Source organism: Ziziphus jujuba, chromosome 6 (assembly GCF_031755915.1).
Source record: "Ziziphus jujuba cultivar Dongzao chromosome 6, ASM3175591v1".
Classification (NCBI taxonomy): domain Eukaryota; kingdom Viridiplantae; phylum Streptophyta; class Magnoliopsida; order Rosales; family Rhamnaceae; genus Ziziphus; species Ziziphus jujuba.
In genome coordinates this window covers 31,198,037-31,216,480 of record NC_083384.1, presented here as the reverse complement: position 1 = coordinate 31,216,480, position 18,444 = coordinate 31,198,037, and the positions used below count along the sequence as shown (strand labels likewise).

At 31.9% G+C, this 18,444-nt stretch overlaps 2 protein-coding genes and 1 non-coding gene across 4 annotated transcripts; 2 read left to right on the top strand and 1 right to left on the bottom strand.

Annotated features, from left to right (window-relative positions):
• Positions 1-8,566: 8,566 nt before the first annotated feature.
• On the bottom strand, positions 8,567-11,932 carry LOC107429805 (3-oxoacyl-[acyl-carrier-protein] synthase I, chloroplastic). Of its 2 annotated transcripts, none has more exons than XM_060818075.1 (8): positions 11,443-11,932; positions 10,353-10,711; positions 9,826-10,257; positions 9,569-9,742; positions 9,349-9,462; positions 9,131-9,232; positions 8,946-9,042; positions 8,567-8,850 (listed from the first exon to the last, which is right to left on the bottom strand). In XM_060818075.1, the coding sequence occupies exons 1-8, from the start codon at positions 11,603-11,605 to the stop codon at positions 8,783-8,785; spliced, it is 1,509 nt and encodes a 502-aa protein (XP_060674058.1). In that variant the 5' UTR covers positions 11,606-11,932; the 3' UTR covers positions 8,567-8,782. The 2 variants fall into 2 exon arrangements, with proteins under 2 accessions (XP_060674058.1, XP_015896040.3); XM_016040554.4 differs by having other exon boundaries at positions 8,946-9,012; positions 11,443-11,931.
• Positions 11,933-12,935: 1,003 nt separating this feature from the next.
• TRNAV-AAC (transfer RNA valine (anticodon AAC)) lies at positions 12,936-13,009 on the top strand. The gene has a single exon. It is a non-coding gene; the product is annotated as a tRNA-Val (tRNA).
• Positions 13,010-14,688: 1,679 nt separating this feature from the next.
• On the top strand, positions 14,689-17,026 carry LOC107429822 (DCD domain-containing protein NRP-B). The gene is made up of 5 exons (XM_016040573.4): positions 14,689-15,672; positions 15,933-16,033; positions 16,146-16,229; positions 16,443-16,553; positions 16,654-17,026. Exons 1-5 carry the CDS (start codon positions 14,880-14,882, stop codon positions 16,693-16,695), a joined length of 1,131 nt encoding a protein of 376 aa, XP_015896059.2. The 5' UTR covers positions 14,689-14,879; the 3' UTR covers positions 16,696-17,026.
• The last annotated feature ends 1,418 nt before the right edge of the window (positions 17,027-18,444 follow it).

The following is an 18,444-nucleotide window of genomic DNA, read 5'->3' as shown; positions in this document are numbered from 1 at the left end:
ACCACTTTTATATGCTCTCTCTTAATCACCCACTTAATTTATATATATATAAAAAAAAAAAAATCCCTTATCTTTAGGAATACTATGTATTAAATACCTTTAATTAAAAAAAAAATTATACAAAGTATATGCTTGCACGCACACATACATTTACATTGCTTCCAATTATATATATAAACTAAGACCAAGATATATTAGATTATATATGTGTATAGATGCCTATATGAGTATATGTCTGCCCCGTTTGGGTTGTAACTTGTGTTTGGGGTTTTGGGTAACTAGTAGTCTTATTTTGCACTGGGGGATTATATGAGGATCAAGCTTGGCTATCATGCAATGGAGGTTTCTCTAGCTTACTAAGAAATATATGTGTATAAATTAGATCATACGGTAAAAAATAGAAGTCCCTACATAGGCTAGGAGTGCCAATTCCAATGAATGAATGAAGGGCAATAATCCTTCAAGCCTGCAGACAAGTTGGCAAACTTTTCCAAGTCTTTTTAATGCAAGAACATGGTTCTTGTCCCTCCCCCACTTCTTTTTTTTACAGTTCACAATTTTATTTTATTTTTTTTAAATAATATTTTGTTGTTTCCAAGGGGTAAGCAAAACGGTGCAAAATAATTAGCAATGCAATAGAATTCAGTATTATTTGAGAAAATTAATTAAATTACCTAAGTGGGTAATTAAATTTAAATTGTAGTTCAATATATATATAGATAGATATATAAATACATATATTGATAAGCTGTTAAGGATTAATTTGTCTTGATGTGGAAACGAAAATCCCATTTGATAAAATTCCAACACATATATATATATATATATATATATTTTAAGAGCAATATGAGTTGGTCGGGTCCAAGTCAGCAAAGATTTATTTTAATAAAACTAGGAGGATTAGTGGTGTGGATAAGCATAACTCTAGAAAGCATTAGGTTTATTTAATTAATTAACAATTTTGTTTAACTTTTTATATTTTTTAATTTTAATTTTTCTAGCCTTTTAATGAGAGAACATGGAAGAAGGTAAAGGACAAACCAATCACAACTTGGTTTTGTGTGTGTTTGCCTGTACCTTTTGCATAATTATAATTAGGGATCCTTAATGTAATATTTCCTATACGAAACTTTATTGTCCGACATCTGTCCTTTTCTTTTATTTAATTTTTACTATATATATGATAATTGAACCTTGCTTTATTGGTAAATAAATGGCTAATTATATATAGATGTTTTTTGTTTTAACGACCTTTGCTGCCTTTCAAGAGTTACATTAATTAATTAATTAATTTATTTGTATATATTACCAAGATTCATTTCAAAGGTTACCCTCTAGAAAGAGTTTAACCCCAATTATTTGGATGCAATGCAACATAATTTATTAATTTTAATATTCCAACTTTTAAATATTAAAGAGTTCTATTATGTAAATTTAAAGTTGGAAAAGAGAAAGTGAGAACACCTTGTTGAGTACTGGCTATATTTATAAGAAAGAAATTAGAGACCCATTTTCTTCATCTTTCCCCTTAACAGTAATTTGTAGTCTAGATATTTAATATTAACAGGTCCTTAGTCACAACGATTAGACTCTGAATGTCTGAAGAAGAAGAAAAAAACAAAAGCAACTAGTTTCATTGTCTAATTCCTAATGTCACTAAGATATTAAATTTTATCATACTAAGGACTTAAATCATCATATCATTAAGGACATAAATCATCATATCATTACCAACTGAAATGATATGCTACTCAATTTATATTTGATCCTATTCGACTTCCATTATATTTAATTTGATAATCACGTTTAATGTTTTTTTTTTCCCAATCAATATGAATATTATAATTTAAATGCATTTAGAGATTAAAAAAACAATATGATCATTTTCTAAAATGTTTTGGAGGTGTATAATACATATGATTATGATAATAAAAAAATTATTATTAGTATGAATAATTCATACGATTGGTTATTCCTTTCGAGATGAGAAAAATATTTATAATAATCATAAGCAGTACTATGGCTTTCTAGCTCATATGTGCTTTTTTTTTTTTTCTTTTATTTGAAAAAAGCTAATATATATCCTTAATTAAACTTTTATCTAGACAGTATCTCCAGTAACAAGTTTATTGATTGGTGACGTCACAAGCCATTTAATAGTAAAATTTTATATGGTAAATAAGTTTGTCTTGCCTATAATAATTAAATAGAAAATAGATATCATCTATAACTACATACATGTGTCATAAAAAAAAAAAAAAAAAAGGTTTTTCCTTACCATATTTAATTAAATTTCTTTATATAAAATAAAAATATACTACAACCATCACTGTTTTCTTATTATGAGTTCAGATCTCTTCATAGATCTGATCCAATAGTAAAAATCAACTACAGCTCAAAGGTTCATTATTTAAATTTTAATCTGAATAATATTCCTTTTTTTTTTTTGTAATGAGTTGTAATCTTGAAAGAAAAAGAATCTCTCTATCTCAAATAATAAAAATGAAAAATTGGAAAAATAATGATTACGATTAAAATTGTTAGTAAAAATTGAAATGATTTAATTCAGGGAAGATTGGCTGCTGGTGTTCTAAAATCATGAGGTAAGACAGGTTGCTGTTGATCCACTCTACAGTTCCTTAAAAGGGACATGCTGTGTATTTGCCCCACCACACCCCTCAAACCTGGAATGCTTTCACAATTGTCACCATAGACTAAAGACAAGAATTCTTTAAAATATTTGTTCATTAATAAAATTTTATAGAGAGAGAGAGAGAGAGAGAGAGGATTGGTATGATTGGTAAGGCTATTGATATTGTATGCACACCCCATGTGGAGACCAATTTGGTTGGTGTTCCTTGGCCGCCCTTGGCCTGCACAAATCAAAGACTCTATTTGAATCCAAATTAAACAACCAAATAAAATATACATATATATATATATATAGAGAGAGAGAAGGCTTATAGAGGACCCCACAAGAAGTTGAAGTTGATAGCCATTTTCTTCCCCTATTCCCTTCCTTTCCACCACCTAGGATTTAGCAAATATTGTTATTGTGGGGTACCCTACAAAAATATATAATTAAAAAAAAAATCTCAAAAGAAATAGAATTAAGGTTTAGTTTATTTAAGGTGGGATACTTTGCATACAATAAAGAAAAGAAAGCATTTTTGGGTTGGAATCCATGTGAAGACAATCATGGGCAATTGGGCAAAAAAAACTTTTTGAGCTTCTTGGTGGAGGTTTCACTTCATTTGCTTCCATGTAAGCACATCTTTGTTTAAACAAATTGGAAGAGAAAGCAGAATGGGATTTGGTCCCCTATAGGTAGTATTAGATTTGACTTTCTTTTGACCTTTTTTTCTAGGCTTTCTCAACCGTTGGATCATTATGATTTACGGGTTATTATTATTATTATTATTATGGATGTGGACATGTAGTCCATGAAACTTAAGATTTACTGGACCCCCATTTTCAGTCTTTGATCTTCCCCACTTTTTCTTCTCTCCTTTTGCCCCTTTCCAACATATGGGAGAAAAAAAAAAAATAAAAATAAATCCAATGTGGAATTTACTATTATTACACTCATTACCATATTTATCTTCGGACTAAACCCCTCATTCTCTTTTATCTTTACATTAAGCAATGATTAATGTAGTTTACAAGTTATCAAGCAATTTGTAATCACAAGTAGTTAAAAAGGAATTTTTCCTTTCATTTTTTTACTATTCTTTTATTTATTATTATTATTATTTTTTGGTCCCAAAGTGAGATAAAAATGGAATACAAGCTAGGTAGGAAATATACCTCCCCCGGCATCTTATATTTGATGACAAGGTATTTGTTTGAAAAGCAAAAACCCATGAATGGGAAAGGCAAGCAAAACAAAGAAAAAAGAAAAAGAAATATATAATTTAAATTAAGCTAAGCAAGATTCCTCCTAATTTAACCACCATTCATTATTTATAATACAAATTAGCAATGCCATATTAGTATCATAAGATTGGTCGACTTTTATTGCTCATCACTAACCAAGTCAAAATTCCATGTTACTGTGGTTTTATTGGTCAAATGAAACCTTATTGCTATTGGTAATGAATTTAGTGCATAATTATGTTCATGGGATGGGAGTTTCACAATGAGAGATGTAATATTACATTTTTTTTTCTTAGCTAGTGAGCTTCTTGGCAATTTCACATTGGGAGAAATATAATTTCCAAAGCAGGAAGAAGCACTCCATTTAAATTGATCAAAAAGAAACGAGTTCAAAGTTCCTTTTTTTTTTTTTTTTTTTTTTTTTTTTTTTTTTTGAGAAATGAGTTCAAAGTAAGCCCCAAGCTTGGGTACTAATATTCAATGCTATGATATATTAAACTCCATGGCATCTTGTTACATGTTCTAAGAATAACATACATATATACATACTACATATACATATACGTATACATGTACATAATATACGTATTGTGTGACTCTTTGCCTTGCCATAATTTAAGCAGCAAGTCAAAAATAAAGAAATTCTCAATGATTTAATAATAACAAAGTAGAAAAAATGTCCTACCTAATAATTTAATTGAAATATTTATTGCATGGAATAAAGAAACACAAGAATTAAAAAAAAAAAAAAAAAAAGAGAGAGAGAGAGTCAAAATCATGGAAATCAGACATTTTTCACCACTTACACTAAAATCTAACCTTTTGTATCTTAAATCAGGAAAAATCCACAGATCGAGTTTATGCATTGCGGAATTTGGAATTGCCTCATCATGGACATATTGCCATAGCATGATGTTAGCAAAGAGTGTGGACAACCATTTTTTTAATTAATGAATTCTTATTATTATTGATAAAAATTATCTCCAACTTAATCATGCTTGTGTGAAAAATTGCGTTATTAAACGCAAGCACTTGAGTATTGTTCAATGCTACATGGTATCTAAAATTTGACAATTTGTTAAAAAATAAAAAAAATTTGTTTTCCTAAATTTTCTTTTTATATTTTTTGAAGTTTCAAAGTTTTCATGTTAGCTTACCTACCAACAATTTGAAGATGACACATAATTAGTGGTTGAACCGTACTGTTTGGGGTATAAAATTTTGGATTATCATTTTTTTGGTCAAATTCAAATTGATGTCATTAGGAGACTAACCATAATTCTTCGCATTATGTCTACTTCTGGGGAAATGGAGAGATATTCTGTAATATTCCTTTCTTCAAAATTTTGAATCCTTGGGGAAGTAATTTTTTTTTTTTAATTTCCTTTTTACCAAGAAAATTTAAGATTTATAATAAACCTTTTCATTTTCTTTAATCAATTTCTAATTAGTTTCCTTCATTTTCAAAAAGAAGGAAAAATAAAAGGTCTAACAATTTAAGGTCGTGGGATTAACGGAATAGGTCAAAATTTCTTTATAGCTAACAAATAAATATTATTAAATTATATGACTATAAACACTAATTCAATCTTTCCAGGAATGATTATGAGCCTAATAAGTCTTATTGGGGTCATTAACATTTTGGTCCTCCACTAATTTGATCAAACATCCTATTATGGTGCGCTAAAAATATTCAATCTCTTATAGAGAAATTGTATGCTGGTCTTCAATTCAAAAGCCTTTTGAATCTTCAGTCTTCGTTTATGGTAAAAGAAATTCACATGTCTACATTTAGGACATATTAGCAGTCAATAATCAACTTCTGGTTTTTTACGCGTAATTTTAATTTTGGTCTCATAATCAAAAGAAGAAAGACTCTAAGGATTAACTTTAATTGAAAATTTTCCCAATAAGCTTTTAGTTTTTATAAAAGGATGTTTTCAAATTACATGAAAATCAGAAGTGAAAAATGTCAAGAAGTTCCAAACTTTTAATATGTCATTCAATAGAGAATTAATTCCTGCAACATTTTGGACTTAATATAGTCAAAAACAGAAAAAGCAGATTCTTGAATTCTTGACCTTCCGGCTTTTTCTGTTAAGTTTTAATTTTTGGTCTGATGAAAATTAAGAAAGACTCCAATAGATGATTTAATGGAAAACATTCAATAACTGTTGGATTTGATAAAAGGGTGTTTCGAAATTACATGGAAATCAGAAGGTAAGAAGGTCTAGAAGTTCAATGTTTTTAGATAAAATGAGTTCCACAAGCAATCTCCATATCAGCAATAGTAATTTTTTTAAAACTATACCGATATTATATACATATATACGTGTATATACATATATATATATATATATATAGAGAGAGAGAGAGAGAGAGAGAGAGAGAGATGGATGAAAGTTAGATGGGAAAACATAAAATATAATGTCTGCATAGAAATCTTAAAGTGAAAATGAGGATCTTAGAAGGCATATTCCTTGTAATTAAACAAAGCAATATCGTACTCGGTCTACTAAAGCTCATGATGCTTCAACCTCAAGGGCATTGAAATTGTTAGCTTTTAGAACCAACCAAAAAAAAAAAAAAAAAAAAAAACTTAAAAATAGCCCTTTAACTTTTAATAAACCCAAGTTATTCTCACTATAATAAAGATAATTATATTATTATGGAACATGTTTATTCTGATAACCGAGTCCACATTGTCAACATCAAGCTACCCATGTGCTTTGTTCATGTTAACCAGCCTTTTAATAGTCATTAGCCCTCAACTTGTGGACTTACCTGCTTCATTAACTGTAGAGAAGCTAGGAAATCAAGTTTAATGGAAAATTATGATAACACATTCTCTGTTTTGCTTGTTTTTGCTTAAATACCTTTTATTTTTAGAAATTATAGAAAACAACTCCACACTTTGATTTTTGTTGCAATGTCAACCTTTATTTTTTTGAAATTTTTACGTGTAATTTTTTTTAATAATAGGGATGGAGGAATTCGAATTTGATACCTTTGGCAAAGGAAAGGTTTGCGTGTAGATTTATTGTATGAAAATGGTTGATATCAAAATCACAGTTTAAATGTAAATATTTACATCTAAAAGGTGTCCATTAATATGTGAAAAATATTTTTTTTAAAAAGATAAATGTGTATAAAAAGGATAATATTGCAAGAAAACTTATATCTGAAGGGGTAATTTGTTTATATAGTTTTCAAAAAATATAAAGACATCCCGTAAAAAACCTGGCAAAACAAAAAGCATTTTACCACTTTTTTTTCCTGTAAATAGTGTTACTGCTAACACCATTTGCAAATTGAACTTCAGAAGGAACCAGAATCTTTAAATTTCAGTGACTCTTGGACAAAATCTTCTATATCTAGCAAGTTGCAAAGGTTGGCATACCCAAAAAGAAGACCATTGGACGTATATTCTTAGGTTTATTTTTTTATTTATTTTACCTTTTTACCTAGCAATATCTCTGATTTTAACTCTCTCTTTTATTTTTTATTTTTAATTTAAAAAATTAGTTTTAGAGAGTGACATTCCAACAACAGAGAAAAGTAAAAGTTATCACCAGCAAATGATGGCTACATCATAGCCGTATGGATTGCAAACCGAGAAAATACACTAACCTTGCCTAAAATGATGGTATAATACATTCTAATTACAATATTAATCAGAGTCAAATCTATATAATATATGCTCTCATATTTTTTCCAAGTCCATGGTTAAGATTCTTTAATTAGGGTTTCATAGTTTTGTGTCCTCCTCTCCTTTCAAATTTATTATATAGCTTTGTCAAGCAAAAGAAGTAGCTAATGAGAGATTGATCAGCAAGCCTTAATGAAATAATTTATGTAATTATCTTTCTTAAACATTGTTCAATTATTTTGTTACTGTTTCATTATAGGAACACTTGGAGGCATGAAAAGGTGCTGATCCAATGACATTGTTTCTCTACAAGACGGTATTCAGACAATTGTTTCTCTACAAGATGGTCTTCAGACAAAGCTGTTTCAACAATTGGTTAAAAAAAAAAAAAATCCCTTTGTTCTTAAATTCTAGAGGTCCAATGTTCAAGTTTAAAGAGGTTTAAAAACAATTTTCCAGCCTAGCGGTATTAGTCATTCTTGTTCTGACTCTAGTTTCGGATAGAGCCTTCTTGAAGACACATATTCCTTGGCTTAACAGATATAATATAAGACGAGTTCTCTTATTACCAAATAAATAAATAGATAAAAATAAAAGGCAAGAAGTTCTCTTTTAGCTCGATGGAATGAACCTTTTATTTATTTATTTATTTTCTCATTTTATTCACTTCAGAGACTGATGCATCTGGACACATAGAGAGAAATACATGAAAACCTAGGAAAAGATGATGAATAAACTAATAAGCTCCAATAACAAACTGGGTTTAATCTTCCAAAAGAAAAAAAACAAAAAGAAAAAACTGGGTTCAAAATAAATTTGTGTTGGGATGAAAATATTATTATTTTTATGTATATTTTCACTGTTTATTTCGTTGAAACCCCTTTTTGGAAGAATGGAATAAAGATTGTTAAGCCCATATAAAGGAGGATAAACCTATACTCTATATGGTCCTTATTCTGGTAGTACATATACCACTAGCCCAGAAATATAGTGGTTCTTCTTTTTAATAATAACACAAGCCCACTTCCAAAAAGAATAACATAGAGAAAAAGGACTGAATGGTTTTAATTATTCACTGAAAATGAAAAGAGAAAATGGGTTACATTCTTCCTGAATATTCCTTCTAACATACTTCTGCACTATGACACTCTAGCTTGATTTCTTACATGCTTTCAAAAAGCATAGTCTTTGAAATGAATGATTTCAAAAAGCAGAAACTTGAAAAGGAAAAATAGTGGTTGAGCATGTGGGTTTTTATTAGGGTGTGAAAGGGGCAAAGACAACCACTGAATTGTGCCCACCAAAGCCAAATGAATTTGAGATACCTGTAAATGGGAAAAACCACAAAATATTTAAAAACAAAAAAACTTATAATTCTAAATCTTGGGTTTGAGTGTGTAATGAGTGTAAAATGACATACCAACATTGACCTCATGTTTCTTCTTCACATTTGGTACGGTGTCTATTGTAACATCAGGCTCCAAATTCTGTGAAGAAAAAATATGCAGAGAATGGAACTGCATTAGAAAACCAATAGAAAAATTTAAGAATTTTGTTGGTATCGAGGACTTGAATTTTGGAAACTGAGGGTTTAGTTGCAATTACATCTTGGTTAATAGTTGGATGCACCCAGCCAGTGGTGATTGCTTTAATAGTTGCTATTGCTTCCAATCCACCAGCAGCTCCAAGTCCATGTCCAATCATTGACTGAAACGATTATGATTATTAGGCTGTATAGTAATTCTCAAACATAAATATAAACTGGGTTATCTATTTATTTATTTATTTTTGTCTATATTGAATTTGGGTTTAGTGTCTCTTGCCTTTGTCCCATTCATCTTAATCTCAGATGTGTCCTTGAAAACCTTTTTTATTGCATTAACTTCAGCCAAATCCCCTGCTAGAGTTGATGTTGCATGAGCATTCACATAGTTCACCTGCAAACCATGAATATGATTTTAAGGAAAAAAAAAAAAAAAAAAAAAAAGTGACCAATAAAATGTAAAATTTTATATAGCCTTGTTTAGTTTTGAATAACTAAACCTCTTCAGGAGAAACACCAGCATTTTCTAGACTTTTGATTATGCAAGAAGAAACTCCGAGGCCATCTGATCTTGGATCAGTCATATGATGAGCATCACATGTTACAGCACCTCCTAAGTACTCAGCAATTATGTACGCTCCTCTTTTCCTTGCACTCTCCAAGCTCTCCATTATCTTCTCCCATTGAGCAAAAACAAGTTACGATAAAGCCCAAAAATAGATAAAACTACAATGTAGATTATGATTAGCCTATTTACCAGCACGCCAGCGCCTTCTCCCATAACGAAACCATCACGGTCTTTGTCCCATGGTCTTGAAGCTTTCTGTGGTTCTTCATTTCTTTGTGACAGAGCTCGACAAGCTATAAAGCCGCCAACACCAGTAGGCATGACTGCAGCCTCAGTCCCACCGGCCACCATGATATCTGCTTCTCCTCTCCTAATGTGGTTTGCAGCTGCATAGAAGCAATAGTTTGCAGTGGCACAAGCAGTGGAAATGGAGTAATTGGGTCCCATTAAGCCAGTATCAATGGCTAACAATGCTGATCCCATGTTGGTGATTGAATAGGGAATGAAGAATGGAGTTATTTTCTTATATCCCTTTTGGACAAGAGCTTCCACTCCGGTGCTGAAAGCTGTTAATCCTCCCATTCCTGTTCCAACCAACACTCCAATTTTCGACTTGTCCATCTGTGTGGAACATAGAAATTAAGGATGTCAATATCAAGTATAATGAGCAATATAACAAGAGGGACAATATAAACTGCAAAATATATGTGACTGACAGTATCAAGGGCTTGGTTTCCAAGGTTGGCATCTTCAAGGGCCTTCTTGCCAGCCACCAAACAATATCTCCAGCAATCATCAAGGCGGCGATCATTCTTCCCATCAATGTAACCTTTGGAAGAGAAATCACGAATCTGTCCCGCAAAACGAACAGAGAAGTTCGAAGCATCAAATCTATCTATCAGACTGATACCACTTTCCCCTTCCAGAAGTTTGTTATAGAATGTATCAATGTCACTGCCAAAAACGGAGACGAGTCCCATTCCTGTTATGACAACTCTTTTCTTGGGATCTTTTTCCCTTTTGGGAGCTGAAACTGTTTGGGAAACCATTGCCTTGATTTTTCTGCATTTTGGTACTGCAATTGACCGAACTAAAATCAAATTTCTCATCCTAAACAGATGATAAAAATACCCCTAAAACAAAAATGCCAATGCAAGATCTTTCAGCAGATAAAATACTTGAATTTGAAAAACCCCAAAAGAAAAAAGGTCCAAAAACTTGATTTGGACATAGGCATGCTGCAGAGACAATCATACTGATGCAAATTCTTTACTGATATACAATACAAGGAGTTCTTTTAAGGCCAATAAGACCTCTAATCTATGAAACAGGTAAGCCATAGACTAAAATGGAGCTAACGCCTTATGCAGAGATTTTTCAATTTCCACTCATAGTAGACATTTAGAAAAAAGGAAACATTGATCATTTCCACAAGGAGTGAGAACAGCATTTTGGGTAATTTTTTTTCAAACTGCTTACAGAAACATACGCTAAAATAAAATATTTCATCATCCTTTCTTTTTCCTGGTTGGTTGTTGCAAATCTCATCAAATTGGAGCCCCAAAGAATTCAATATTTTCATTTACCAAATATATTAAAACCCAATTAAGTAGAATGCAGCAGAGAAAGCTCATTGGGCCTAGCTACTTGGAACTTTGATCTTTCCCAAGTTCCGTTGAAAATTGGTTTCTTTCTAAATATGCTTTGTACTACTGCTACTAATTTTATATTTCAAATAATAAACACAATTTTCTTCAAAAAACTGAAAGCCAAAATCCAAAAACAGGTATAAAATGATCACATTACCAGGAGCAGAAATGAACCAACGTGAGTTTGTCCCAGCAGAAACCACTTGCGTGCTCTCAACCAGTCTAAGTCCATTGTAGCGAGCCAAAAAGGCTCCATTGCTTCCTCCTGTAGTTCCAAAAAGAACACCAGAAGAACAAGGACTAGTAGCTATTCCCGCCATATCTTCCTTTTTGCTTTCCTTTTCTCGATATCCTCCTAAAATGGCAAAGAGGAGGTATTTTTATATACAAAATTAATCAAGTCAGCTAGAACTTTGTCTTGTCAGTGGAAGAGAAGGAGCTAACAAAGAAAGAACTTTGTTTTTTTAGGCTTTGAAAGTGAGTTGGAAATTCCGCCACATAAAATTATATGCTATTATAACAAAAAGGTTGCTAATTAGAACAAGGTAATAGGCGATAATAGCAAAACAAATTATAAAATAAACAGCTTGAAATTTGCTTCTTCTTCTTCTTTTTTTTCATTTTCTTTAAACCGCTTAACTACTAAACAACCCACTTGAATTCCATGATATAATGGGAAAAAAAAGGATAATAATAATAATAAAATAAAGAAAAAGTTGTTTGTACTTTTTGTATGCCTGTCGCTTTTCAATGCTTACCTGCATTGGCGGTAGTTTATTGCTACATAATTGGTCTAATTCTGCATATCATGGAGATTTTGCACTTCACCTTCCTTTTTGTTGGGTCTCAAAACGTATGCATACACACATACACGTATGTGTATGTATGTGTATGTATGTGTATGTATATGTATCATTTCACCAATATATATATATATATATATACCAAAATTTAACAACCCGTTTCTTATTTTTTTCTCTAGGAAAATATATGACATAAAGCTAATTGAAGTAAGAATTTTATTGAACTTAAATTGCAGTAAGAATTTTATTGAACTTAATTCTAAGTTAAGCCGATTAAACTTAATTAGTCTAACAAATGATAAAGATAAAGTTAATCTAAAAAAAATGAGACAGAAGGTTCTATAATCTACTAAGGCATGGGATTGATATGATAAAAACAAAATAATAATAGCTTGAAAGTATTTACTAAAGTTTCAAATGCAAAAAAAAAAATTGGAAATTAATGTTAATTAACACATGTTACACCCACAAAATCTCATCTGTAAATTTGATGTCATTTAGGTTTATGAGACTGGTCTGTGTGTTGCCAACTATTTTATTTGATATTAACTCCTTTTTATTTTATTTTATTTTTGGTTTGAGAAAACAAAAATTTTGAAAACAAAAGTTGCTTATTCCTACCAAAATTTTTTGCTTTATTTATTTATTAAAAAAAAATGCAAAATCCTTGAACGAGCTAAAATACGGTGGGCGGTAGGCAGGGGGCAGTAGTCACTACTAGTTGGAGTCGTACGCATTCTCTGATCTGGGCCTATCTGGGCTGGCCTTATATTCTATTCAATTTAATGGGTCTATCTTTGAAACAACTAATTTGTGTATAACTTTAATTCGGCCCCGTGGACCATACGGTGTCGTGGTGTAGTTGGTTATCACGTCAGTCTAACACACTGAAGGTCTCCGGTTCGAGTCCGGGCGACCTCATTTTTCTGAAAATTTTATAAAAAAAAATTTCCGTATGTTCTATTCATTTCTGTCTTGGCTTTTCACGGAGGAAAGTTCCATTAAAAGCAATAAACTATTGTACTTCATATCTAACCTAGCCTTTTGTACTTCATATTTAACCGCCTTTTGTTCACTAAACATGGCTACGAGCTCTCTCATCTAGAAACTACTGTACCTCATATCTAACCTAGCCTTTTGTACTTGATATTTAACCTAGCCTCTTGTTCACTAAACATGTCTACAAGCTCTCTTTCATCTAGAATTTGGAGACTATGGTACATAATACATAAAATACCTAATCATTATCCTAGTGTTGTAAACGGTTTTCCTCCTTCCAAGCAAAAAAAAAAAAAAAAAAAAAAAAAAAAAAAAAACCGGTTATCCTCTTCAACCACATCTTCGAGAGATTTTTTTTTGTTTTGGTAGGGTTGAAAGTAGAAGAAATAAAGAGAAGGAAAGAAAAGGGAAAATAAGTAGAGTTCATCTCTTTTTATGCTTAGTGTGAAAGGAGAGGATGGAAGAAAATTTTGGACAATTGTAAATCCATTCTAATTCCTCCAGAACAATAGAAAAAAAAATATTTGATTGAACAATCAATTTTTACTTTTACTTTTCCATCTTTATGTAATAAAATAAAATGGATAATTTTTTTCCCTTCTAATTTTTCATCCATCCCTCTTATCTTATTCATCTTCATCTTTGGTCCCTATCTAGTAAGGGCTAAACCCTCCAAAGTCAAGGATTCATTGTATGGACCAGATAAGTGATTGTTTGGTACTTCTTGCAAATTCTAAAAGTATTTGGTAAAAATGTCTAGCCAAGCACTTGTTTGGTTTATGCAAGATTTTTTGCACAAGAAAATTCTCTCATTAACTAATTGACAATCTAAAAAATGGGCCACAAAACCTCGGCCGACAACACCTCAGTGCTTGATCCCAATCCCAACTGTCCCCAAATTTACCGAGTATTGAATTGACTTTACAAAGAGGCCCACCGAAAGAACAAAGCAATAGAAAAAGTCCACTTACAAAACCCCACACACACAACTCACACGTGTGAACAAGCCGTCGGTCACGGACCCGCGGCCAAGTCACAGGTTGCACAGCAATTTAGACGTGTCGACCCAAAAAATAATAAAATAAAAAAAAGGGAAAAAAAGAAAAAAAAGAAAAAAAGAAAAAAAGAAAAAAAAAAAGCTTAGCTCCTAAGTAAAGTGTGAACTCTCAGACTCACCGAACATCTAATCCATCTTCTAGAAGTTCATGCTCTCCAACCTCCCCACTCTCTCTCTCTCCTCTCTTTCTTTCTTTCTCTGTCCTCCCCCTAATCCTCCACGTAACCCCCTCGTTCCCACGTAAAAACGCGTATTTTGCATCATCATCATCATGCTGTCTCTCTCTCTCTCTCTCTAGCTTAGCACAAAAACTTACTCAAAAATACAAAAGGAAAAAAAATCTAATTAGTTCTAATTATCCCCATTTTCAAATATTAAAAACAAAATCAAAAGCTTCAATTTTTATATTTATTTATTTATGTCCATTTAACTTTTCTCTACTTTGACAAATCCACACGCAATCTTCAAAATATTGTTGCTTTCCTCGAAATTTCCATTTTTCTTTCTTTATAGCTCAAACCTTATTTAATACTCTCTGCCCCATCTGCTCCCTTTCTCATATTCTATTCTCATTTCCCCTGTTTCTCTCCCATTCTCTCTCTTTTTGCTTTTTTATCTTCTGTGTTTTTCATCTTCAATCTTCATCTACAGTGAAAAAAAGTTTGAATCTTTGAAATACCCATATAGAGTTTTCTTTCATTTTTCACCTGGATTTAAAGAGGGTTTTGTTTTAAAATGGAGAACAACAATAACCAGTCTTTCTGGCAATTCAGCGACCAGCTTAGACACCAGACCTCGAATTTAGCCAACCTGTCCATCAACGATTCCATATGGGGAAGCTCTTATGGTTCGAAGAGACATGGCGAGAGGATGAATTTCGATGTTAGAGTCGGTGGTGAAGTAAATTCTCTCAACAATCTGAACTCAAAACTTCCTGATTCAAATGGGTTCAACGATGTTTGGGAAAACAACAACTACAGTAATCTGAAGCCAAAAGGGTCTGATTCTAATGGTTTTAATGATGGCTGGAACAGTTTCAAGCTAAAGGGTGGTGTTTCTTCTGATTCTAATAATTTGTTCAACGATGGCTGGAACAGTTTTAAGCCTAAAATCTCAGAATTTAATGGATTCAACGATGGCTGGAACAGTTTCAAAGCCAAAGGTATAGACTTCAACGCAGACCAGGTGCTTGGTGTTGGCTCTCAGAAGAATATTGGAATTAACGGTGGGTTCAACAAAGGGATTTATTCGAAGCCTGGAAACCATGTCAACAATATTAATTTGAAGGGTCACAGGAATAGTGGTAGAGGTGAGGATGATCCTGGAGTTAAAAATGGCAAGAAGAATGCTAACAGTAAGAAGAATAATGGTGAGAATAATAACAATGAAAACAAGGAGAGCAAAAGTGACAAAAGGTTCAAGACGCTTCCACCATCTGAGTCTCTGCCCAGAAATGAAACCGTTGGTGGATATATCTTTGTCTGCAACAACGATACTATGCAGGAGAACCTGAAGAGGCAGCTTTTTGGTATGTTCAATCTTCTAAATTTTTCTCCCTTTTTTTTTGGGTTAAATTTATTTGTTTGTTCATTTTTTAGTTTGAATAATTTTTTAAGAAAAACTCAAAAAAGAATATTTGGATGAATATGATTGTTAATTATATCAGTTTGCTGTTGAAGTTGAATATGGTGGTTGTAATTTTTGGATAAAGTCTTAAAAGATGGGATTTTATTCTCATAATTTTGAAGTTTACTGATGATTTTTCTACTGCTCGATAAATATTTGTAGGTTTGCCTCCACGTTACCGAGATTCAGTTCGAGCCATCACTCCTGGCTTGCCCCTTTTCCTGTACAACTACTCCACCCACCAACTCCATGGAGTTTTTGAGGTTTGTAGTTCATCTTCTTCTTCTTCTCCAAGAGGAATTTTAATTTACGATTTTCAGTTATTTGGTTTTTGATTATGTTGCTAATAGTAAGTAAAATTAATTTTAAATTCAGGCTGCGAGCTTTGGTGGGACAAACATCGATCCCACAGCTTGGGAGGATAAGAAATGCCATGGTGAATCACGCTTTCCAGCTCAGGTATACTTCATTGTATTCCACTGAATTTGTCTAAAACTTAATTATGACACTTTATTTTTGGTTAAATATAATTTTAAATCATCATTGCAACCTATTGGATTTCTATATACTTTGATTCTTTCTGTCCATTTAGCTTTAAGAAGCTTTATCTTTGTTTTGCCTTTTTTGTTCCATGGAATTTACACTTAGAACTATGGTCAACTTTTGGCACAGGTTCGAGTTGTTACTAGAAAAATCTGTGAACCACTTGAGGAGGACTCTTTCAGGCCAATTCTCCACCATTATGATGGACCCAAATTCCGCCTTGAGTTGAACATACCAGAGGTAAATATAATTTAACTCTTACTTAACCAGAATTGAACACTAAACGATGTCGTATTTTAGGAGTTCTAATTCAATCTTTTGGTTTCTTTGTTTTGTACAGGCACTCTCTCTCTTGGACATATTTGAACAACAAGAGCCTTGAACACGGCAAAATCGGGTATTAATAAACGAGGAGTACATATACAAAATACAAAGTTAGTGAAGAAAGTGGGGAAAAAGAAAAAAGAGTTTGCGCAGGGAAAAAAAGAAAAAGGATTAGAAGAGAAGAAGAGAGTTTGTTTGCAATTAAAGAAGAGAGCTCGGGGATTATATTTATAAGGGGATATTGGAGAAGTATACAAGCTTTTTATGTTAACGGATAACCTCACTTCTTTCTTGTAGAGAGAGGTTATTATGGTTATCCTTTTGTTTTTGTTCGCAAAATATGTATAAATAATAAAGTATACATATGATAAAAACGAAATTTCTGGTAATGGAGTTCTATGATTATGTGTTTATCCTATATGATGCACCGCAGAGGAAAAGATTTTGTTACTTTTTCCGAGTGAAAAAATCTTGGAAGGGAATTAATGACTTGTTCATGGAATGATCTGTGTTTGTTGTATGTGATGATGGGTTTCAGATTGAGGTTGAAAAGAATTATCGCTTATAGATATGATCAATACTATCAAATTGGTTTCACAACTAGGCCTGCATGTTTTATTTATTTATTTTTATTTTGGTTATTTGGTACTTATGGGACTTTTGTTTTTGAATCTATAACCACGTCTTGGCACCATGCTAGCTAAACTGCTTATTGTGGTGTATAACGTAAAGTTGGGCAAAAACCATAGAGAGTTTTCAGAGAGTATCATGGAAAAAGAGCAAATTTTTGGTATTTCATTGGAGTAAATATTAAAAATATTGATTTTTTTCACTGCTAGTAAAGGAATTGTAATGACGTATTGCTTGCGTAACGTTGAGTTAAGCCCTCCAGTAGCTTAGTCAAACATGAAAATTTCAAAAAGGGAAAAATAGAATTGTATTCGATACCCATCACGTGAAATCTTCATTAATTCAAACTATATATGATCATAAATAATAAAATACCAATATTATTAAAGTTTTCGTGCACTTTGGGTTGTGGTTGAACTTTTCAGAGTTAATTATGTATCTTTCTATCCAAAATTTCAATGTTATCAACAGTCTAAAAACTTGAGCTCCTAGGGCCTTTCATATATAGGATCCAATGAGTAACAAAGAAAAAAAAAAAAAAAAAAATTAGTAGTGGTGGTTGAGGGTTGGGACACCCAAAATTTTGAGTGTTGAAACATTAATTTCAAAGCCAAAACAAGTATGGTGATTAGGAGGACAGAGTAGTTAGGCCATCAACCAAGAGAATGAACTTCAACCTCAAATGCCAATGCATACAAAGACCCATTAGCTACTTGTTTATTCTATCATTTTCCGCATATATTAAATTAAATTAAATTTATTCCTCTAAATTATTTGATTTTCATTTTGGATGAATGCTTCTAAGCATCCAAATTGCCAATACAATTTGGCAAATTTTCATGTATTTTGAAACCGTCCGATGCATTGACTGACTTCCCTATGGTCTTGTTCATATACTCCAAAAGGGTAGGCTTGAAAATTTCGAAAGTTGAAAAACTCTACTAATAATTTGATTGGTTTTCGTGGACGGCACGTTCCAAAGGAAAAGTTTAATTATTTGATCATTTTTTAAAAAACATGGGTTATTATAAGTGGGTTTTCTTTGTTTATGAAGGGGGAAGGAGTAAATGACACCAGAAAGAAGATAATGTAAGAATTGTTCAACTAAAAGTGGTTGGCTTTCGAGTTTATTAATTACCACTCAGTGTTTGATAACTAATAAAAAAAAAAATTAGAT

Coding starts and splice junctions, on each gene's coding strand:
- LOC107429805 (XM_060818075.1), bottom strand. CDS start 11,605: ATGGCGGGAATAGCTACTAGTCCTTGTTCTTCTGGTGTTCTTTTTGGA. Junction 9,043..9,130: donor ATCCAACTATTAACCAAGAT/GTAATTGCAACT, acceptor TTTCTAATGCAG/TTCCATTCTCTGCATATTTT. Junction 8,851..8,945: donor GAAACATGAGGTCAATGTTG/GTATGTCATTTT, acceptor TCCCATTTACAG/GTATCTCAAATTCATTTGGC.
- LOC107429822 (XM_016040573.4), top strand. CDS start 14,880: ATGGAGAACAACAATAACCAGTCTTTCTGGCAATTCAGCGACCAGCTT. Junction 15,673..15,932: donor CCTGAAGAGGCAGCTTTTTG/GTATGTTCAATC, acceptor AAATATTTGTAG/GTTTGCCTCCACGTTACCGA. Junction 16,230..16,442: donor AATCACGCTTTCCAGCTCAG/GTATACTTCATT, acceptor CTTTTGGCACAG/GTTCGAGTTGTTACTAGAAA.